At 48.6% G+C, this 23,783-nt stretch overlaps 1 protein-coding gene across 2 annotated transcripts; it reads left to right on the top strand.

Annotated features, from left to right (window-relative positions):
• Positions 1–1,362: 1,362 nt before the first annotated feature.
• Positions 1,363–23,493, top strand: Alox5ap (arachidonate 5-lipoxygenase activating protein). 2 transcript variants are annotated; one of them, XM_075956686.1, is made up of 5 exons: positions 1,363–1,556; positions 8,519–8,618; positions 16,069–16,139; positions 20,671–20,752; positions 22,732–23,493. In XM_075956686.1, the coding sequence occupies exons 1-5, from the start codon at positions 1,487–1,489 to the stop codon at positions 22,892–22,894; spliced, it is 486 nt and encodes a 161-aa protein (XP_075812801.1). In that variant the 5' UTR covers positions 1,363–1,486; the 3' UTR covers positions 22,895–23,493. The 2 variants fall into 2 exon arrangements, with proteins under 2 accessions (XP_075812801.1, XP_075812811.1); XM_075956696.1 differs by lacking the exon at positions 16,069–16,139.
• Positions 23,494–23,783: the final 290 nt, after the last annotated feature.

Here is a 23,783-nt window from a genome sequence, read left to right as displayed (position 1 = left end):
GTCCTGTCCAGACATTCTCCTCAGGGGATGTCTGGTAACCCTGTTTCTGTCTCTTGATGTGTCCCTTGGTTTAGTTTTAATCTCTAGCTGAATTTATAAATTCCTATTATTCATTTTTTCCTCTGTGCGTATGTCTGTGTGTGAGTGTGTGTACTCACATGAGCGTGCCTGTAGAGTGCAGAGGGAAACCCTGGCCGTAGCTCCTCAAGTGCCATTCACTTTATTTTTTAGACATGACCTTTCCCTGCCTGGAACTCAGCACTGAGCTGAGAGAGCAGCCCAGTGAGCCCCACGGAGTCTCCTGTCCCCCTTCTCCTAGTGTTAGGTCATGAGTGCTCTACCACACTGGACCTGTGCAGTGCTGGGGAGAGACTCAGGCCCTCGTGTTTGCATGGTGATCACTTTACCAGCGGAGCTGGCTGCTGAGCCCCATATTTTCCTTTTATTTCAGGGAATGAGACACCAGCTCTTTCGTTATCATTCATTTACCCACCCACCCATCCATCCATCCACCCACCCATCCATTCACCCATCCATCCACCCACCCATCCATTCACCCCAGCCTATGCGGCTGCTGTTCTACATCCTAGAATATGTTAAATCACATTTCCCACTCGGAATTCCAAGAAGAAAGGACATACTCAGGACACAGGTCTTTTTGGTGCTGTACTCATTTTATTTTATTTATTTTTTTATTTTTTTTTATTTTATTTTATTTTATTTTTTTTGGTTTTTCGAGACAGGGTTTCTCTGTAGCTTTGGTGCCCGTCTCGGAACTAGCTCTTGTAGACGCGGCTGGCCTCGAACTCACAGAGATCCACCTGCCTCTGCCTCCCGAGTGCTGGGATTTCATTTTATTTTATTTTTTTAAAATCTCACTTCCCTTTTTCTTTCTTCTTGCCAATGCAAGAAATGGTGGTGGCTCCTGGAACCTCCTGCTGGTCAGGGTCCAGAACTCATGCTGAATGCTCCCAGGGAGGCTGCTCATGATAAGCAATATTGAAGAAAGTGCCACACACTTGCTCCCCACCACCTCCCTGCTCTGGTTCTGCTATTCTTTCAAGGTAACACTGATCCACACTCCAGCCACTTTGTTGACTAATAATTAGAAAAGAAAGAGTGAAAAAAGAGAGGGAGGAGGAGGAGCAAGGGGAGGAGGGAGAGCAAGAGGAAAAAGAGGAGGAGGGGGAGGAAAATGAGGAAGAGAAGGAGCAAGAGGAGGCAGAAGAGCAAAAGGAAGGAGGGAGAGCTAGAGGAAAAAGAGGAGGGGGAGGAGCAAGAGGAGAAGAGGGAGGAGCAAGAGGAGGAGAAGGAGCAAGGGGGGAAGAGAGGAGGAGGGGAGGAGCAGCGGCAGTGAGTGACTGTGCTGGGACCTTTGGAAACTCTGCTGGTGAAAGGCAGAGCCAGGCTGGCACTTCCCCTTTCTGCACAGTGGGGCTGAGGCGCTGGGGACAGACTAGTCGTCTCTGGAGAGCCTGAAGCAAGGATGGATCAAGAGACTGTGGGCAACATTGTGCTCTTGGTCATTGTCACCCTCATCAGCGTGGTCCAGAACGGTAAGGGACAACAGGGGTGCTGCGAGCCAGGCACACACAGCTCTGTGTGCACATATATTATGCATCTTTCTCTACTTGCTTCTCTGGACCTGAGTGTGTAGGGGCGGAGGCCTTTCTGTGTGAGTTTGGGCTTTTCTCCTCCTGGACCTTCTTTTGCTTGAGTGCTGATGACAGGCCACGTTTACAGAGGAAAGACAGCAACCTGAAGGGCTGGTGACAAACTTGACCCAAGTGTCTGCAGTTAGTGTACGGGTGCAGAAGGGTGGAGGGCAAGGGGTCTGGGGAGAAAGCAGGGGGTGTGTATTCACATGGATGCTAAGCTGAACTAGTTAATCTGCAGGGCAACGATGGTCATCTGTGTATGTGGGGGTTGATTTAAGAGCTATAGACCAGAAGCACTTTGTCATTATTTTACTTCTGTTCTTAGAAAAGTTCTTTGGGAAAAATGTCCAAAAACACACTGTGTGTGTGTGTGTGTGTGTGTGTGTGTGTGTGTGTGTGTGTGTGACACTAGGGATAGAACTCAGGGCCTTGTATATTCTAAGTAGGTAATTACTCTATTCCTCATCTACATCCCAGCTCTTTAGTGTACAGCTTTTCACACACACACACACAATGTATGTATGTATGTATGTATGTATGTATGTATGTATGTATGTATCTATCTATCTATCTATCTATCTATCTATCTATCTATCTATCTATCATCTATCTAATCTGTCTATCATGTCTTTCTGTCTATCACCTCTTATCTGTCTGTCTGGGGAAACAGTCCCTTTTCTTAGCATTGCCATTAACCCCATTAAGAGTTAAAGACCTAACAGGGCACAGATCTGCGAAGGGCAGAGCTATGTAGAGCTGTTGCCTCAAAGTTCTGCTTTGGGTCTTTTTCAGGCTCATTTTTTTAGGTCAGGATACCAGGGCCTTTGAGTTTTACAGTCTCTTAAGAGAAAATCAAAGTGTTGTTACCACCAAGGCTTCATGGTAACTGTTCGTGAGCACATCCTGTCACCCTCTGAAATTTGGAGTACTGAGGACCATCCTCCTTGGGATGTTGTCATATCTGTCCCCATCTTGATTGTGGAGGGGCTGACACAGCCTGGCACACCATAAACATGCTTTCTGTATGCAACAACAGCGTGGAGCGGTCGGACACAATCGTCTTCATGCGACATCAAACTTGACCAACTTGCAACACGGAGAGGGAACAAGTGGCTTATTTAGGCCACTACTTCCTCAAACCACTGCCGTCTCATGCAGGGAGCTTTTGGCTCTGAATATTGACAGGGGGAGTAAGCAGCCAACCTAAGACACCTACAGAGACCATGCATGGCGCCAGGCCGTGTCCAGGGGGTCTGACAGCAGGATAGGAAACAAGGATGCCTTCCAGGAGCAGTGACAGCAGGGCTCCTCCAGTGTCATGAAGACAGCTAAGTGAGGCAGGGACAGTGTTTGCTCAGCCCTGGGTAGAGGCTCCCCTCTATCTCTCTCTGTACCCCACACTGTACCTTATGGGGATCGGTGCACAGGCAACCGTGTCCTCTCCTCGGTCAATGCAGTTGGAACTGGGCTCAACAGGAAGTTCAAATTCATTTCCACCATTGTCCTCTTGGTTCAGAAATGAATCGGGTAAGCTGCAAGAGACTCCTGGTTAGACTGGAGACCCTTCGTGTCAGGCAAGCAAACAAGCAGGTGATGCCATTACAGCCCCCACAACACTGCTCCTCCTTCCCACATCCCCCAGGAGTCCAGCAGAACAAGGTGGAGCCAGAGCATCATGGTGCCAGGGAATGGCGATGCTGTTGCCCTGGACGATACCACATAGTGGCTTTGGATCAACTGTTTTCTCCCGTGGGGTAGGAGCCTGGGTGACCAGGTGAGACTGAAGTCATCTTCCAGGACCTTCTGTTACCCCTGGAGATGCCTGTTTGGGACAAGAATTATTTAAACGAGCTGAGACACAGCACTGGTGTTGATGGTAACTGTGAGCTTAGGTCAACACTAAGTCCTAAGTTCAGCCTCTCTTTGCAATTCTAATGAACGCTGGGCTTTATCTATAAACCGCAAGAGAGAGCTAAAAAGATATGCAAAAAAAAACCCTCCTCTTTTCATCCTCCTTGCCAAAACACCATTTGGAAACCTTCCTGTTAGTCAAAAAAATTTTTCCACTTTTGCGACCAAGTGTTGAACACTCTATTCTTGCCGCTGATAACGAGGTGCAGAGGCTTGATTCCGCATTCTCTGGTTATCTGAGGATGGGCAGTGCCCAGCCTGCCTGCTTGGAGTGACTTCCCTCTCGGCCTGCAAACTCTTTAGTCATCAAAATGTTTGAACTTAAGGCTGGCTTCCAGTTTGAGCCAGCAGAATGCTGATTGGGGAGGACAGGCCAAGCTGAGAAACCTAGTCCTGAATCACCTAGGTCCAGTTGCTTTTCCAGAAAAGCTGTCAAGAGGTCTTGGCTCTCTCCTGCCAAGGGGCCAGCAGTTTTGCCACAAGGCAAACGTAAAAAAAAAATGAAACAAAACAAAACAAAAAAACTCAAATGCATATTGCCTCTAACTTACTGTGCTGGCTACTTTTATGTCAACTCAACACAAGCTGGGGCCATCAGATAGGAGGGAACCTCAAATGAGAAAATGCTTCCATAAGGTCAGGCTGCGGGCAACCCTGTAGGGCATTTCCATAGTTAGCGATTGATGGGTGGGGCTGCCCCTGGGCTGGCGGTCCTGGGTTCATAAGGAAGCAGGCTGAGCAAGTCATACATAAGGAGTAAGCCAGTAAGCAGCATCCTCCTCCACGGCCTTTGCCTCAGTTCTTGTCTCTGGGTTCCTGCCCTGTCTGAGCTCCCGTCCTGACTTCCTTTGATAATGAACAGTGAAACGGAAGAGTGAGGCAAATAAGCCCTTTCCTCCCCAATTTGCTTGTTGGTCATGGTATTTCGTTGCAGCAGTAGAAATCCGAATTAGGACATTTACTATGGTTTCGCTATTGACTTTTCAGTTTTATCCAGTTGTAGGAAGAGTGTCTACAGAACCATTCTGCCTCTCACTTTTAGTAGGAGTCACAATGACTTATGTGACAGTATTGTAGGATGAGCTTGGCGTTAGACGACGATGCCCAACCCCAGACAACTGGAAGTATTGGAGCGCATGGGAGGTGGTCCAGGCTGAGCTGTGGTCCAATCACAGACAACTGGAAGTATTGGAGCGCATGGGAGGTGGTCCAAGCTGAGCTGTGGCCCAATCACAGACAACTGGAAGTATTGGAGCATATGGGAGGTGGTCCAGGCTGAGCTGTGGCATTGAGCCAGTTGGGTGTATTAAATGTATTTTTCACTTAAAAGATTTCTAACTTGGGGTGGATTTATTGGGAAAGCATCTGCATCAAAGTAGGGGAGAATCTATTTGGGAAAAATGATACAGGAGATTGGGGGAAGCAGATGGGTGAAGGAGGGCTGTCCCGGACTTGGGGACAGCAAACAAAGGTCTCCTTTTGGCAGGAATGTTGTTCCCACAGCCCACAGAGTGATGAGAAAAAGTGGGAGGAGTTCGCATCCTCCTGTCCCCTCCACCACGGAGCCACCTCCTCCCTTCCTGGGGTTCTTCCTGAAATGAAGAGAGGAGTGGTTCTCAGCCCTTGGGTCACGACCCCCAGAGGGGTTGCATATCAGCTACCCTACATATCAGATATTTTACATTACAGCTTATAACAGTAGCAAAAATACAGTGATGAAGTAGCAACAAAATAATTTTATGTTGCGGGAGATCATCACAGTAGGGAGAACTGCATGAAAGGGCTGCAGCATTGGGAAGGCTGAGAACCACTGCCTTAGAAAACAGCTCCCGGTAACCCCGGCGTCAGTTCCGTTAAAACAGCCTTATACATGCTATTTTTCTGCGGACCTGTGGCTGTTACTTTGCCGTCTCCCGTTTTCTTGGTGATGAGCTGAAATCTCAGGATCTTTTATATGTGACCCTAAGAAGTTTGTTTGAGTCCCTGCTGTGGCCCCCCCTCCATTCCTCACTTGAGAAGGTGATAACCGCCTGGGTGGTTGTTGAGGGTATTTAGCTGATCGTTAGGGGTTGTCAGTACCCCCTTCTGGTGAATTCTGAGGAGCTGTTTGCGGCCATTTGTGGGTGTGCACTTCTCACCCACAAATATTGGTTTAATTTTAACAACAAGCCAGGAAAAGGGGGTACTAGTAGTCTTTGCCTGCATGTCTTCTGGAATTTACCGGAGGGTTACAAGGGCTTAGGGAGAATGAGGAAGAGGATGGAGAGGGTGACATCTATAGACAGCGAACTGAGAAAGACTTGTTCAAGTCTGGATGCAATTGTGGGTGTCTTTGGTGACGTGAAAGGGCCATCTTGAGAGATAAAGGAGTGAGGACCGCAGTGAAGAAACAGGCGTGAGGGGGTGGATGGGTGGGCCAGACAGCAGAGGAGAGGTTTCTTCTTGGGGAAAAAGGAAGGCTTTGCTTTTCAGCAGATGAGGCAGACAGAGATACGTAGCCAAGTTCTGCTGCTGACTGAGGAACGAGCCTTTGTGTTCCATGATACCAGGCTCATTTCTCTGTTCAGAGGCAAGAGAAGCCATCTTGGGTCCTGGAAAGGAGTTTTCTATTATGCTTTCTGTCAGTAGAGACTTTCAGAGTAGAGAGACTTATACTTCAATGATAGCAGGAGGAGAGCCTCATCTGAGCTGGAGTTCAGTAGCCCTCAACCCGAGCCTTCCTGAGGGCTGATCTCTCTGTAGCTTTGGAGCCTGTCCTGGAATTAGCTCTTGTAGACCAGGGTGGTCTCAAACTCGCAGAGATCCGCCTGCCGCTGCCTCCCAAGTGTTAGGATTAAAGGCGTGCGCCACTGCTGCCCAGCTTCACTTTCTGCTCCCTAGATGTGAATATGAGACTGAATCAGAGAGGGAGAAACCACCTCTATTCCTTACTGTCTACGCCATCTCCTCTGGGACCCGCCTGTCTCTTACACCACCACAGCCATGACCTTGGTCAGCTTTTGAGTTTTTCCCATCTTTAGTTTGTCTTCTCGAAGCACCTGACGCACCAAAGACGTTTTTGGTCCTGCGGTTGCTCTGCATAAACCCTAAGTCTCTCCTTGTTCTCATCACACAGCTCTCACCAGTGATGTGGGATTCCCCTCTGTGTGCTTTGAATATGTTTTATTACCATTGGTTAATAGAGAAGCTGCTTCAGCCTATAGCTGGGCAGACTATAGCCAGGCTGGAAGAGATATATAGAGAAAGTAGGTGGAGTCAGAGAGACGCTATGTAACTCCTGAAGGAGACAGATGCCCAGAACCTTTCCTGATAGGCCACAGCCTTGTGGTGATACAAAAATTAATAGAAACAGAAATCAATAGAAATTGAAGATGAAAGATGTAAGAGCTAGCTATAAATACGCCTGAGTTATTGGCCAAGCAGTGTTGTAATGAATATAGTTTCTGTGATTATTCGGGCCTGGGTGGCCAGGAATGAAAGAGCAGCCTCCGTTCACACACCAGGACCCAGCAGTTTCTCTAAACTCAATGGACATTTCTAGATACTTCACTTCTCTGAGTCTCAGCTCCGGAGCTGCCTTCTTGAGCCTCACTTTGGGAGTCCTATGCTATGCATGTCTGCGGCCTTGTACTAGTCTCTTTCAACCCCCCTTCTCATGTATCTCAGTATCTCAGGCTGACCTCAAACTTACTGTATAACTGAGGTTGACCCCAGACCCCGAATGTTCCTGCTTTTACCACCCGAGTGCTAGGATTAGAGGTGTCTGCCACCATGCTTGGTTTTATGTGATGCCGGGGATGAAACCCAGGTCTTTGACAAACTCTCTACTGATCAAACTTCAACTTCAGTGCCTCTTTTTCTCCCCACGCTGGAGTAGAACCCAGAGACTGTCAGGTGCAGGCAAGTGCTCTTCCCCTGGGCTGCACCCCACCCAAGCTCCTTCCACCTCCTCTGTCCATGGTTTTATACACCATCCACTTGTATCCTAGAGGTTTTGTTTACTGGCTCCCTGGCTCCCCTTCTGCTATTGTCTATAAAACATGAGCTCCTTGGGATAAGGATCTCGGTCTGTTTTGTTTTCAGCTAACCATCTGGTTCATGGTAGCAGACAACAGATAAGTCATTAAAATAATCACTCACTGGGGTTGGAGAAATGGCGCAGCAGTTAAGAGCACTGGCTGCTATTGTAGAGGCTCCTAGCTCAATTCCCAGGACCCACGTAGTGGCTCACAACCATCTCTAACTCCGGTTTCGGGGATCAGATGCCCTATTCTGGCCCCATGGATGTGGCACACATGTGGTGCACATACAAACATGCAGGGGAAAACCCTACACATAAACCATTAGAGTAGCCTATATAATTGGGAAATGGTCCTTTGTAAAATAATCATTCTGTAGGCTCATTTGTAGTTCTCCTGGGTCCCGATCCCCATCCCCTAACCTGAGCTGGACCTACTGAACCACAGAAACACGGTTCTTGCCTCTAGCCTTTGCATAGGCATCTTCACATGAGCACAAGATTGATTCCTCTTGTATCCCCTGTGCCCTGCAGCCTCTTGACAAATTCCTGCCTGTTCTTCAGATTTTCTCTTAGGTATCATTCTCTCTAGACATTCTGTGACCTGGCCAATGAATTAAGCTAGTGGACTTTACCCTTCTGAGCCATTCTGTAGAGTCATATCTGTGTTTCTTGGTTGTTAATATCTTTCAGCTGGGAGTTTCTTAAGACAAGGCTGTGCCTTGCTTACTGCCTTGTCCCAGCACCAATGCCTTGATGAGGGGACTAATGCTGAAGACATTCTCGCTAAGTGACATTTGTGGTGGGGAGGACAAGGAGGCCTGTTGGGACACCAAATCCAGGAAGCGTTTTATGTTTTCAGACAACAGTTAAAGAACAGACTCTTGAATGTGCCCGATTATGAACCAAATCCTAATCTTTCCCCTGGCAGCGTTCTTCGCCCACAAGGTGGAGCATGAAAGCAAGACGCAGAACGGGAGGAGTTTCCAGAGGACGGGGACTCTGGCCTTTGAGCGGGTCTACACTGCCAAGTGAGTTCAAACTCTGATGGTGCTGACTAATAATGGGGACGTGGGCATGAGGGAATGAGACTGTCCTCCGGGCGCATCTGCCTCTGTCAACCTTCGGAGTGTCCAGGAGGCAGGCTTCTGGGAAGGCTGACCTGCCCTTGGAAGACTTCTAGGTGCCCTTCCTTGTCTTGCTGAGTACCAGCCTTAGAGGAAGGAAGTGGGCAGGGGGAGGGGAGCTATGAGCTCGATGATCCAGAAACACCCAGGGACCAGTTTCCTGTGGGTGTTGAAATTCTTCAGATCAAACCAGCTGTAACTCACAACAGCTCCAGAAGTGCCTCCCTCACACCTCCCTGGCCTTGTCCAGAGGCAGTCTGGAGGTGACATCAGTGACTTTCATAACATGAGGTCCTCTTGAGCAATCACCATGAAGACAGAAAGATGGAGGCCCTGAGTAATACATTCCCCTGCCCTCTTGCCTTGCCTTTTGACTAGAAAAGCCATTGGGAGACTCCTGAATGGCCCTGGCAAAAGGTTTGTGGGGTTCTATTTGGCTCACAAACCTGAGAAGACATTACTCAAACACGATCTTCCTTTATGCAAAATCTATTTAAACAGGGTCAGCCAGGCATGCTGGCACCAGAAGGGCAGGCTCCCTGCTTTCATGTTGGGCTACTTTGGGAGGGGTGTCAGCTCCAACGCTAGGGGTGACATTGATTCTTCCAAAGGTACTTTCAAGGGAAATTCACAGCATCCAACAGTAGGGTCAAAGCCAGGGACTCTGTAGGAAGGTCAGGAGGTTCTATACGGGGCCCCTGCTGGACCTGTGTGAGCAGCTTGGTGGGGGCTCCCACTCAGCTAGCATTGGCTTCTTGTGAGATAAACTGATTTTGGGGGTGAGGATGAGACAGACCTCAGGAATGAATGCATCTTCTCTCACATAGATATCATTCAGTCTTTCTGTGAAGTATAGGTGGGTGTGTGTAATAACGGGGTGGGGGTTCTCCATTGTTATTTCCCAGTCCTGACTCCCTTTGCCCTTAAGTGTCTGACTTGGTGCATGCCTTGTGAGCGCTCATAGTTACTTCAGGAGTCCCCAGCGGGCTCTTCTAGATGCTTGCTTCCCATCCCTCCACAGCAGACACTCCTGCCAGCCCAAGGAAATCCTTTGCTCAAGTAGCCACAGGGAGATTTCTTTGTTACCATTTAGACCTCGGCTTCGTTAATCCTCAGTGTCACTTTAAGGCATTAAAAGACGCTGGTTAAAAGGCTTTACAGACCCACTTGAAGGAGAGCCGAGAGAACATGTAGCTTGGAATCGATGTTTCTGCACCGTTTTCTATGGGGGTAACACCAAAGGGCCCCAGAAATGTAACGTACGGGTGATGTAAAGGTATCTCTCATCAGGGGTGGAGGCAAAATTACTCAAAGGAAACCACAGCCTCTAACAGTGGGGATGAGCTGTGTCTCTTTCTGCACTGATAATTAGTCTCACAATGACACGGAGTTTTTACAGACTCCTCAATCCTCCAGTGAGAAGGCCCTGCACGTTAAGTTCTCACCATGCTGGTGATGCACAAGGAATGGAGCATCCTGGGCAGTCTTGAGTCTTTTATTTATCTGTTTGTTTGTTTTCGACAGACAGCTCACTGTCTAACCAAGGCTAGCTTCGAATGTGTAATATGTGGTCCTCCTGCCTGTGCCCTGCCCAGTACTGGGATTCCAGGCATGTATTATCATGCCAGGCTTTAGACATCTCGTTTCTGCCACTTCCCCCTGGTAGAGAAATAGCTTTGTTTTCTATGAGTCCAGTGGGCTCACACCCGGAGCCTCTAGCTGCTGGCTTCCAGGTTGCACAAGTACCCTGGTAGTTGAGCTGCCTGGTGGGGGAGAGTGGCTTAGAAGTTCTGTGAGTGCACGGAGGCTCCAAAGATAAGAATATGTGCAAGGAGAGTATCGAGTGATCGCTGTTTGGGGACCCAACCATGAAGACCCTGCAGCCTAGTTTTCAAAAGCCAGGTCTTTGCCACCCAGCCTTCTTGAGAGGTGGAGGAGAATAACCAGACAGGGAAGTTGTGTGGAGTGGTAGGAAGTAAAGATCGGGCAGAAGAACTTTCTAGAAGGTAGGGGTTGCTCAGGCACTTTTGTGGTTCTGTTACAAAGGCCACTTCCTCACTTGGCCAACAAGTATTTGTGCAGGCATGCGTAGGTTGCATAAGGGACTGGAGGTCTGTTCAGCAGAACCCTGCAAAGCCCAGGGGTACCCTGGCTGTTTGGCTGTGCCAGGAGACCGCCAGGAAGGAGACGATGATACATAGATGGCCACACAAGCAGCAGCCTCTTCTCCAGGGCCCTCCAGAAGCACTGAGAATAGGTAGAAGAACACAAGAGAATGTATTTAAAGAGTCAGTAATTTTTATGTGTGTGAGTGCTTTGCCTGCATGTATGTATGTACACCATGTGTGTGCAGTGCCCATGGGGACCAGGAGAGGGCATTAGATCACTGGAAATGGAAATACAGATGGCTGTAAGCTTCTTGTGGGTGCTGGGAACCAAACCTGGGTCCTTTGCAAAAACAGCCAGTGCTCTTAACCCCTGAGCCATCTCTCTCTCCCAAGAGTATGCATTTAATCTTGCTGTCTAAAATTTAGGATGTAAAACTGTTCCTGTTGTTAATACACAGAATGACAGCAGTACACTATACATATATACATATACACATACACACATATATCTCTACATACAGTATATTATACTATAAGCTGTATACAACTTATACACAAACATATCTGTCATAAGCTGTAAGACTCATTTTTTTTTTTGAGACAGGGTTTCTCTGTGTAGCCCTGGCTATCCTGGAACTCACTCTGTAGACCAGGATGGTCTCAAACTCACAGAGATCTGCCTGCCTCTGTCTCCCTTGGCATGCACCACCATGCTCCTGATAAGACCCAGATTTTTGTTGATGAGTGTAGGATCATGAATATTTCAAGATCTTGGCTACAAAGAAAAATAAACTGAAAGACAAATGATGTTTATGAATCGACATGTTATTTTAGCACAAGCTATGACTGTTGAGGGATATAGATAGATGGAGAGTCTGGGACAGTGGGTTAACAGATGACCCAGCCAGCATCAGTAGAGCCCATCAGGTCAGACCCCATGATTAACGGCTCATCTGACCACTAGGGCGGTGCTGAGCCAGAGTTTTCTAGATAAAAGGGGCCGGCCCTTGACTCTTCCACACGCACAGGGCACAGGATGCTGGTCTTGGAGCATAAGCACAGTTAGAGTCTGTGTCCAAGTCTGTCTTTTTGGGGGGTGGAAATCCTAGTTATCTGGCTGTGGGTTCTTCCTTGGGAGTGCAGGTAAGCGTAGCTGGGGGGGTGAGATGGTGTCCAGAGATGTGTCATTTCCTGGACCATGTTCTATGATTCCAAGTTCATGAATCATTAGCAAATGTTACCACAAAGAACAAGTGCTCCGTGGTGAGGCTCGAGAAGCAGCAAAGGACAGTCTAGTTCACCAAGGGGGGTGTCGTAATTACCCACAGAGATTCCCCTTTCCATTCACTTTCTGTCAGAACACCTTCTGAGAAATGTCACCCCAATGTCACCATACCCCAGCATCCCTTGGTGTCCGCTGCGGGCTCATTTTTCAAGCAGCAGATAGTAATTTAAAGCTACTGTATCTACAAGGAGCCTGACTGGCGTATATAGTACGTAGTTCTTATTCATGGCACTTCCTTATTTTAATGTAATTCAAGCAAATCAACAGAATTTTAAAGTGTTTATTATCTTCTGAGAGGAGTGGAGGTAGGAAGGAAAGAAAAGAGAGCCCAGGGCCTCTCCACGAAACAGGTTGTGGGTGAGGCTTCAACTTTACAGCCTGGTGATTAATTGCAAGACCAGTTGAGCAGACCCTGTTCAGCCTTCAGGGTGAGCGTCAAGATGGGGTTACCAGTTCTGTTTTGAAAAAAAAAAAAAGCAAAGATACAAAGCTCCTCCAAAAGAAAAGAAGTGTAACAGTAATATGGGGGGGGGGAGTTTCACTCACAGGTACCAACTCCACACAGGGCGTGTTTCAGTAGGGAAAAGGTATCTGAAGCACAGGCAGGAGTGGCGGAAAGCCTGCTCCAGTCATCCAGAGTTTTCTCCAGGGTACGGATTCCTGGCAATTAGGAAGCCTGTTCCTTTTATTTCCTAGCCAAGATGACTACTTCAGGGGCTGTGGAAAAGACTCAAGCCTGAGGACCGGGGTTTGAGCCTCAGCAACTGTGTGAAAGAAAAGAGAGAGGATTGGGTGTAGTGGCACAAGCTTGGAACCCAATGCTGGGAGGCAGAGACGGAGATTTCTGAACCTCACTGTTTGGTCAGCCTAACTCACCAGCTCCAAATTCAATGAGAGACCCAGGATGCCAACCTCTGCCCTCTCCACACACAGGTGCTCACATGCACGTGTGCACACACATGCACACCGACATGTGCATCGCCTCCCAAACCACTCTTTCGAAACAGACCAAGTATGCGCATCAGGCCGAAGCAGGGAGCAATCCTTGTTGCTAATCGGTGCGGTCGGCTGACGCTGTACGCTTTAAGCCAGCTGGAAGAGGTTGTCTCTGCCTTTCTTGAGCTGGGAGATGGATCATGTGTTTTCAATCCTGAGACTGCTGGGTTGTGGCTCTACTAATAAATGGGCATAGCAAGACCGCGGCCACCCCGGGGCTGTTGCAGTTCAACTGTGGGCCTGTCTGTGTAGTAAACGAGAACCTGCAAACAGACCATGCACAAGAACTTCCTGCCCTTTGGGGCTCTGTGCCCGTTAGACCCGTGGAACTTGTGTGGATCCAGATCACCCCACTCCGTCGAGGCCGTCAAGGTTCTGTTCTGTGTGCTGTGCCTGGATTGAAGGTGTCTCCAGGATAGGAGACGTGGGCCCATCACCTACGCCGTTCATTAACTTCCCTAGTGAAAGGCTCTTTAGACCACAGAGGGACGGGAAGGTCCTTGTGGTGGGGAAAGGACAGCCCAACATCACTAGGCTCTCTCTACCATAGAGATGAAGGGTGACTAATCCAGATGTATTATCCAGCTGTGCTGGTTAACTTTTAGTCACCTTGACACGAGCTGTAGTCAATGGTGGGGACAGCATAACTTGGACCACAGTGGAATGTGTTAGTCTGCGGGTTTATAGTTTAAGTCAGAAAAAGAGGGGAGCGGGAGAGGGATGGAGGAAGAGTGGGGAGGGGGAACGAGGAGACAGAGTCCAGCTAACCCTTTCAGGGCGCATCTCCAGTGACCACCCTAGGCCCATCTCCTGCAGAGCTTTAGCACTGCATTCTGGGGACCAGCGTGCAATACGTAATTTGTGTAATATATAGGTGGACTGTACCCATACTCAGACAAGACCAGCAGACTTCTTGGTGGTTCTGAGACATCAAACAAGTCTGAACATTGCATTTCGACTTTCACTTGTACTTGAACCCTGCCAGACTGCTGTTCTCAAATTGTACCACGCACAGAACCTGGAAAGCCCGCTAAGGCATGGGTTGCTGAGCACCTCGCCCAAGTTCTGGTGCCACACGTCTGAGGCTGCGCAAGCACTTGTGGGTCTAATAAGTCCTCAGGTGCCCCAGATGTTTCTGGATGGGGCACACACGAGAATCTCTGCATCTCACTCCTGACTTAGAGCCTCAGAGGGCCGAGCTACTGCTGTACTCTTTGTTTTGTGGGTGAGGACACGGAACCCGGAGAGATAGCCAATGCTGAAGCTGGTTAGGGTCCCTCCAAGGCCCGAGTCCCAGTTACCTTTTCCTTCCGCCGACCCACGTTGCCCCCTGAATACCTCTCCTACCTTTGTTATGTTGTTTTTCCGTATTTATTGCATTTTGTTGTTGTTGTTTGTTTTTCGAGACAGGGTTTCTCTGTGTATCTTTGGAGCCTGTCTTGGAACTCGCTCTTTAGACCAGGCTGGCCTCAAACTCACAGAGATCCACCTGTCTCTGCCTCCCAAGTGCTGGGATTAAAGGTATGCTCCACCATGACCCGGCTGCAAATATTTTTTTTTAAAACTCTAGTTTAGAAACTGCAAGCTGCACCCAGGAATACTTACTCTTTACACAGTGGAAGAGTTCCAGGGTTTGGAGACAAGCTGGCCAGGTGTGAGATATGGCCTTCTTCAGCCCCCACTCCTGAGCTGGGAAACCCCAGGGTTAGTCAGCTGCTCTGGACCTTAGTTTCTCCTCTGAGTTGGACTGTAGTTGTGGGAGGCAGGATAACGGGCTCCTAACTCATCCTATTCCTATGAGGCTGTCTTTTCATTATGTGGAGAAATGCAGCTTGGTTTTGAAAAAAAAATCTTTCCTGGCTTCTGTGAGTCAGGCTTATTTGATTTGTTTGTGCATGTGCTTGCGTGTGCATGTGTGTGTGTATGTGTGTGTGTGTGTGTGTTCAGGTGCGCAAAGATGTCAGAAGAATGTGTTTCATCCTTGGAGCTGGAGTTACAAGTGGTTGTGAGCCAGTGCAGATAAATGCTAGGGTCTAGAGTTGGGCTCAGAAGAGCATCAGGAACTGTTAGCTCCCGAATCTTCTCTCCAGCCCCACAAATGGAATCTTTTAAATGAGGAGACACCCTTTCCATTAGAAAGGCTCATTGGTCATCCTTGGCTTTGGAAGGGGACGTGATCCGGGGAATATTGGGGATCCCCAGAGTCTGGAGAGTTAAGGCAATAGTTCCCCACCCCCTTGAGCTTCTGAGAGAAAGCAAATCTGTCCACACCTTGACAGTGTGGCTCGGGGACGTTCATTTCGGACTCTGACCGCTGCCATGGTGACACAAGGAATTTGTGGTATTTGAAGCCACCGAATTGGTGGCCGAGTGTCACACTAGCTAAAGCAAACCCACAGAATCATCTGGCGCAGCGCAGGGAATGTGCGACACTTACAAGGGAGAGGATGGACGGCAAAACGTCAGCACAGTGCCTGGCACACAGTGGCAGCATCCCCCGGGGCTGTCGGAAGTCTCTCGTGGGCTTTTGTGAATGGACCTTGGTTTCTTTAACCCTCTGAGGATCTGGTTTCCCACTTGGCCTGGTGCTTTCTATAGGACACGGTTCCCCTTGGTCGGCATTGCGTGCTGCCTCTCCCATTCAGACAGTGACCACACCATGTCTGCATTGCTCACTTGTTATTCCAAGAAGTGTATGGGCACCACCCACCACGGAGCCCTGCCAAAGGAACGTGCCGGCAGCGTCTGATCCGTTTCATCTAAGAATGATGAATTCTGAGCATGCTCACTTGTTACCACTATCTATATTGGATGTGGTGCTGCTGGCTGCCCTCTCGGGGTGAGACAAGAGAGGGGCCGGTGACCCTGGCACAGTGGTGATTTTGAACTGGGGTCTTCGGGTTATTTTCAGACCACATTGTAGTCACGTGTTTTCTGATTTCTTTCTGCCCTGTTTGCTCTACAGCCAGAACTGCGTAGATGCATACCCCACTTTCCTCGTGGTACTCTGGACTGCGGGACTACTTTGCAGCCAAGGTAACCGTGACTTCCCTTTGTGAATTCTCTTTCTCTAATGTGCAGCTCTCAGGGGTTCAGAGAGCAGGCATTTTGTTGAATAGCCTTGACTGGACCTACAGCTCTTATCCAGGATGCCCTGGAGAGATGAGAGCCCCGGGGAGGTTGTGTTCGGGCATGCTCGGTGCAGGCGCAGTGTGGCGTGGTAATGCATTGCTAATGCTTGCTCCCTGGTGGCTGGCTGAGAGCGAGCGCTGACAAGGGTGGTTTAAGGCTAAATGTGACTCAGAATCCGTAAGCAGTGTTAGCTCAGATACAAGGGCATTGTAAATGAGAGCGCCAGAGGGATCTATTTTGGGACTGCCGCTGCTGGCTCTTCTGTTAATAAGCTCCCAGCACGCTGGCCCTTCCTCGGGCATGCATCTACAGAGCTTGGGCTGGGTCCCAGCCGAACCTGGGTGATTGGCTGCACACAGTCTCGATTTCAACGAATCTGAAGGACGGATTGACTCCCTGAGGTGCTCTGCAGCGAAATGAAAACCAGAATCATATGCTCTTGGTTCTCTTTGGAGACCGAACACCAGAAGGCCTTGGCCGAGACTGGCATTTGCCTGGTGCTTGGTTGGCTCAGTGCGGTTGGAGCCGCTTCGGTGGTCCAGCAGGACCCATAGAGAAAGTCCAGAAGCAATCATTTGAAGAACCATGAGATTTTTATCATCTTCTGCTGGTCTAAAAAGCACATCCAGTGGATATTAGTTTCCCTGCCACCCTTAAGGACACTTTAGGGACCAAAGTTCAGGGTTCTTCAGCTGGTGAGCCTCATGGGCAGGATTAGAGCCTGGGTCTTTTATTTCTAGAGTCTGGAGTTTCTCTAAGCATTCTTTTACTGTACTAATTCACATTGTAAACACACTTCAAACATTTATTCTATGCTAGCTTTGTCCTGGATATATGCAAATTAATAATATGCAAAAGGACAGTTGAAGAGCAGTTTTATGGGGTCTGGAGAGGTGGCTCGGAGATTAGGAGCATTTGCTGCTCGTGCAGAGGACCAGAGGTCAGTTCCCAGCACCTACTCTAGGCAGCTCACAACTGCCTGTGACTCTAGGGGGATCTGATGCCCTCTTCTGACCTCCAAGGGTACTGCATACACACACCCACACGAAGACACACACACACACACACACACACACACACACACACACACACACACAATACACACAATTAAAACAGCAATAAAAACAAATCATTTTAAAAGTTAAAAAGGTAAATAGGTGGGTGGATATGTTATCGCCAAGAGCGAGACTCACCCCTACGGGCCATAGAAACCACCAAAGTGACGTCATGTGGTCTCCCTCAGCACCTTGAAGGCTCTCAGCAGCTCGTCATTTATTTCCCGTTTGCTGCTCAAGTGAGATTACGAAAATGTCTCTGGCATTGAAAAACCAAGCCAAAGAAAGCCCATGTGAGGCGCGATGAGTCTTGTGGGGTCTGAATGATGTTAGATAAATCTGTTGCCACCTCTTTTGTGAGGCGTATACAAAGGGAGTCTGGAGTATCTCTTCATGATGAGCGTCCACCTTGCCCAGTCTCAAGTGCGTCAGTCAACTCTAGTTGACCATTGACATTTTCTTATGAGCACAGAGATTATGTAAATTGTTCAGCTGAGAGGAAACCCAAAGATTATTGCGTTCCAGACTTCTCAGCTTGAAGATTCTTCCAAGAGCCAGATGGACAAGTCTTTTACTTAATTTTATAGTTTTAGAGCCTAGATTTGTATCTGTTTTGTGGTTCACATGGCCCACGTTCCCCTTGGAAGGTCTTTGCTATTCTCTGCATAAGGCAGGAGATATGAACCCTTCCCATACCTATGGGCTATTAGTTTATGTCCAGGTAAATTCCAACTGGAGGAGAAATGGGTCAACAAAAGTCAGAATAGAGTTGTCCAAATGAGAAAACTTTATACAAAGCAAATCATTAATTGTGACATAATTAATTGTGACAGTCTTATGACTTAAAAATTAGAACAGGCCCCAAAATTTGTTTTTCTCTCCCCACATTATTTTTTAGATCATTTAAAAATGGTTAATTTTATTTTAAATTCTGTGTATGAGTCAAATTCTACTCCTAACATCCACATGGCAGTTCATACCAATCTGTAACTTCAGTCCCAGGGGATCTATCTCCCTCTTCTGGCCTCTGTGGGTACTGCATGCACATGGTGCATATACATACATGAAGGCAAAATAAAAATAAATACTAAAAATTTTCAAAAACATTTCTTCTGTATGGTTAAAACTAACAGTAGAAGCTCCATAAGTGTTACCACTGCTGCTGGGCAGTGATAAGGTTTTGGAACCAGAGAGACCCAGAAATTGGAGTCACTTCATGACACTTGCTGGACTTCAAGATAACATTCATTTGATAAACATTATTGATAGCCTATATGTTCCAGGCACTCCACCAAAGACAGAGGTGATCTGGGAACAATGAGTGTCCTTGTGAACTTTCTCTGTCTTTGCTTAGATCTCTTCTGCTGCAAAATAGACACAGGAAAGCTCTCTCACCCAGCAGGTGGCCTTGGAGCCAGAGGGACTGACTCGAGTGAGGTTCTCATTAATGGAGCTGCTTTGGTGTTTGCATAGTGCTGGGGGACTTTCAGGTGTTTGTCCTCACACAGTCCTATCTACTCCCACACTCTTCTTCTTTTTATTTTTTTTATTGAAAAAAATATTTCCGCCTCCTCCCTGCCTCCCATTTCCCTTCCCCTCCTCCCACTCCTCTCCCCCTCCCTCCACTCCTCTCCTCCTCTCTCTCCAGTCTGAAGAGCAGTTGGGGTTCCCTGCCCTGTGGAAAGTCCAAATTCCTCCCCCCTCCATCCTGGTCTGGGAAGGTGAACATCCAAACAGGCTAGGCTCCCACAAAGCCAGAACATGAAGTAGGATCAGAACCCAGTGCCATTGTCCTTGGCTTCTCATCAGCCCTCATTGCTCGCCATGTTCAGAGAGTCCAGTTTTATCCCATGCTTTTTCAGTCACAGTCCAGCTGGCCTTGGTGAGCTCCCAATAGATCAGCCCCACTGTCTCCGTGGGTGGGTGCACCCCTTGTGGTCCTGACTTCTTTGCTCATGTTCTCCCTCCTTCTGCTCCTCATTGGGACATTGGGAGCTCAGTCCGGTGCTCCAGTGTGGGTCTCTGTCTCTTATCTCCATCCATCGCCAGATGAAGGTTCCATCCAGATGGAACTCCTCTCCCACGCTCTTCTTAAAAGATGGAAAGGTTGTGGCCAGTCCTTGTCCTCACATAGTAGGACAGCTGTGACCGGTCCTTGTCCACACACAGCAGGACAGCTGTGGCCAGTCCTTGTCCACACATAGTAGGACAGCTGTGACTGGTCCTTGTCCTCACATAGTAGGACAGCTGTGGCCAGTCCTTGTCCACACATAGTAGGACAGCTGTGGCCAGTCCTTGTCCTCACACAGTAGGACAGCTGTGGCCAGTCCTTGTCCACACATAGCAAGACAGCTGTGACCTAGGACCAGTTAAGCCCCTGTTCTAGATCATTCTCTTCATAGGGAACTGGTGTTTTCTGCTCCCAACCCTAAATTTAGGATTTTACGGGGTTGACAGGAGTGCTGTCTGCAGCTGTTTCTCCAGATGTGGGAATGCAAAGAAATCTCCCCTAGAGGCCAGAGAAACCTGCTTTGTGTGCCAGAAACCCCAGAGGCACAGAGTATCCTCACCAGGGACCCAGTCTCAGAACTGGGGCTTTGGTTCCCGATGTAAACCTTCCCTGCCTTCCTGCCCAGCTGATGGCCTTACACAAGCCTCCCCCGCCCCCGGCTGCCTGAGTCCAACTTCCCATATCTAGGGATACACATGTTTGCATCAGATGGTTCTTAAGTGAGGACTTTGTGTAGCCTGCCATAGAGCTGGTGAAAGGTAATCAATCGTTTCGGAGCTTGACATGCACCCAGCCCTTGAGCTCCATTTGAAGTGTATGTATGCTGACTGCCTTGTGTCAGCTTGACACAAACCTAGACCTATCTAGGAAGAAGGAACTTAAATGAGAAAATGTCTCCATAAGATTGACCTGTAAGCAAGCCCGTGGAGTAGTAACTTGGTTAACCATTGATGGAGGAGGCTCCATCCCACACAGTGGTGCCACCAGCCAGGCAGGTGGTCCTGGGGTGTAGGTTGAACAAGCCACGAGGAGCAAGCCAGTAAGTACTGGTCCTCCATGGCCTATGTGCCAACCCCTGCCTCCGGGTTCCTGCCTTGAGTTTCTGCCCCGACTTCTGTCGATGATGGACGGTGATGTGGAGCTGTACGCTGAAATAAACCCTTTCTTCTCCAAGTTGCTTTTGGTTAGAATGTTTTAGTGCAGCCACGGAAACCCAAACGGAGCCAGTGTGCTAGTCTCCACTTTCAGAACTGGGGGTCTCTGATGGATTTTGCGATCAAACGCTAATTGCTTGGCTGCCGTTCCTGCTGTCTGAACAATGGTTTGGGAGGCCAAAACTGACATGTGTGTTGTCATTTTTCTACTTTAGTTCCGGCTGCCTTCGCGGGACTGATGTATTTGCTTGTGAGGCAAAAGTACTTTGTCGGCTACCTGGGAGAAAGAACTCAGAGGTAGGTCTCAGGGTGCCGAAGAACTTGACCTGTGCTTTTCCAGTAGGAGGCTATTACTGCCAAAGGGCACTCTGCCTCCCAAAGCTCAACAGGTTCTCCTTGGACGAAGGGAGGACAGGCTAGGGAACCCGCACCCTCGCCCCAGCTTTAAGGGCTCTGAAAACACAGCTGGGGAGTTGCCGAGTTTTCCCATTCAATTTTCCCTTTACACAGCCTCGGCTCACAGGGGCGTTTTAGCATGCTGGGCTGTGCATTGCTTGCAACCGCATACCAGCTGTTCTCTGTGGTGGAATCTGGGGCAGCAATGACTTTTAAAGTCTGACTTCCCAGGCCTCTTTTGAGTTAAACATCTCATCGTTTGTCAAGAGAAACGAGACCTAAAGTTTGCACCTTCCCACAGCGTCTCTTGAGTGATAGACCGGGGGCTCCGTGGGAACACAGATGTAGGGATAGACAAGTCGGAGACTCCAGATCAGCCCACTGCGCTGTTCACAGATGAATCACGCCCAGCCCTCCTCAGCACTTTCTGCCCTTTGGCCATGTCACTCCCAACCCCCGACTGCCCGATTCCTCCCTGGAATTCTCACGATGGGCAGAAAGGACTCCTGCAAGTTGTCTTGACAGCGTGGGTACTGTGGCATGCGCACCAATCAATCAACGCTGAAGAATTTAAGAGAGGGTTCTAGTGACCTACATCCTCTGATTGCACGCCACTTCCCCAAAGCCCATCCAGCTGTGAACTGATGAGGCGGGTGCCCTCATACTCCAATTATTTGTTAATAGTGCCACCAACTGGAGACCCGTCCACACGTGGGCCTTTAGCGACATTTCCTACCCAAGCAGTAAGAGCCAGCAAGTTGGGCTTCTCAACTTCTGTTGTCTGTGGGTCGCACAGGAAGCTTGTTGGAATGCAGGGTCTGCATGCTGGTTTGAGAAGGACCAGGGAGGTTCAGCTTCCCACAAGCTCCCTGCAGATGCCTATGCTCTTAGTAACAGGGTGGCAAAGGCTGGTACCCAACTGCAGAGCAACTTTCAAACACTTGTTGAGAGGCTCTGGGGTTCCTTTCAGCTGAAGTTTCTGGTTCGGGACTGCACTCCCTTGGTGGCAACGGGGACACACCTGTCCGGCTGAGTTGACTTTGCTCTGCCTTGCGTGCTGATTGTCCCAGGCCCTTGGCTGGTTCTTTCCTGACAATCTTAACAAACCATTTCACCAGTCTTCCATATATGCCATCCCCACTCAGATGGCAAGCCAGGGTCTCAGACGGGGGCAGAGGACATACCATTAGACAGCTACTTCTCATGAGGAATTGCCTCCTATCCCCAGCTGATTCTCTGCCAAAGATGTTTAGGAAGGAGAAGAGAGGCAAGGAGGGGATAGGGAAAGAGGGGAGGGGAGGGAAGAGGAGGGGGAGGAAAGCAAAAATGTTTCTTTCTCTCACTCCCCTGGAATGTAAGAACCGTTTTTCCATCGCTGGGTGCTTAGCTCTCATTAGTGCAAACCTCATTTCTCCCCAGGCAGCCTCAGGAGGGTAGGTTGAAGGACCTTCATTGGCTTATTTAAAGCATCTCCCCTAACACAATCTCCATGTCATGCAGCCTCTAGCCTGAGCCTTGTAGGCACTCCTGATAGGGACCACCCTGCAGGGGCGGTTAACGAATCATAATGCTCCCAAGCCTCAGTCAGATGGTCAGCATCCTGTCACCGGGGATCTGGAGTTGAGGACACTAAAAGAACTCAGGGAAGCTCATGCCACTGAGCCCTAACAATGACAGGCTCCTTCGCCTGGCTTTGAAACCTGCTCAACGGTTAATAGCAAAGGCGCTCCCACTATTGCTATGAAGGAAGAGTGTAAACGGAGCAGTACTGAGACAATGAGTTATAATTTAAACTCCGTGTGTCTGGAAGCAGCAATATTTGGGGGGTGAGATAGGGGTCATTTGTGCTGGGTCTACCACCGTTTTGCCTTCTTCCGCAGCACCCCTGGCTACATATTCGGCAAGCGAATCATCTTGTTCCTGTTTCTCATGTCCCTTGCCGGAGTACTCAACCATTACCTCATCTTCTTCTTCGGAAGCGACTTTGCGAGCTACATAAGAACTGTAACCACGACCATCTCCCCGCTGCTTCTCATCCCCTGATTGCTGGATACGGAGTGGGGCGATCACCTGATCAATAGCGAGGCATCATAACTCAGCCCCGTGAAGGGTTCTGCTCCTCAGCTGTACAATGCTGTAAATCTAGTGCCGCTCTGGGCTCCTCAGCATCAGTTAACCTTGCTTTTCCGGGAAGAAAATTATTTTGTGTCAGCTCCGCCCCTTGAACGTGGCAGTGGCCCAGGATTTATTGTCTTGCTCCATCCTGCACTACTCTTGGCTTATCCTGCTCTCTGAAGGTGTCTTGTGTGACAATAAAGGGCATAGATGCGATTTTGGCTCATGGCTCAGTTTGGGGGTGGTATTTCTGTATTTGCTACGAGTATTTCTATAGACTAGATGATGATAATTAAAATCGCAATATCCATATTATGGACACTGATGTCTTTAAGAGTCTTTTATTGACCAAGCATCTTCCCCTACTTCATATTTGGACTAGGTTGGCATCTTAGGTCACTTGCATCATGCCCAACATTGACTATGTCATGCAGTTTAGAATGCGCTGTAAGAATTGAAAATGATGTCAGGCCCGTCATAAGTGCCACCGAATGTCGGTTGAACAAATGAATAAATAAATTCACGACAGACTCATGAGTCACTCACTGGCTATGTTGAATGAAATACAGCCTTTATTCTGGACATGTTTGGAGTGATCCAACTGCTGTCACCCAGGTGCCTTTGGGACAAAGAGGAAATCTTGGGAGACACATGTGTAGTCAGATTTTCAAGACAGATAAGAGGAAATGCATCTTTTGGGGCCATGCAAGGGAAACTCAGTCTGCTTTTTCCTAAATAATGTAACTTTTTTCATTAGTATATTAGTCAGAATTCTTGTAAAGGGGTTAGCATTGTTAGACTATATACACAGGAGATT

The sequence above is a fragment of the Microtus pennsylvanicus genome, chromosome 1, assembly GCF_037038515.1.
Source record: "Microtus pennsylvanicus isolate mMicPen1 chromosome 1, mMicPen1.hap1, whole genome shotgun sequence".
Classification (NCBI taxonomy): Eukaryota; Metazoa; Chordata; class Mammalia; order Rodentia; family Cricetidae; genus Microtus; species Microtus pennsylvanicus.
Note: the sequence above shows the minus strand (reverse complement) of the source record. Positions and strands in the feature narration are given on the sequence as shown.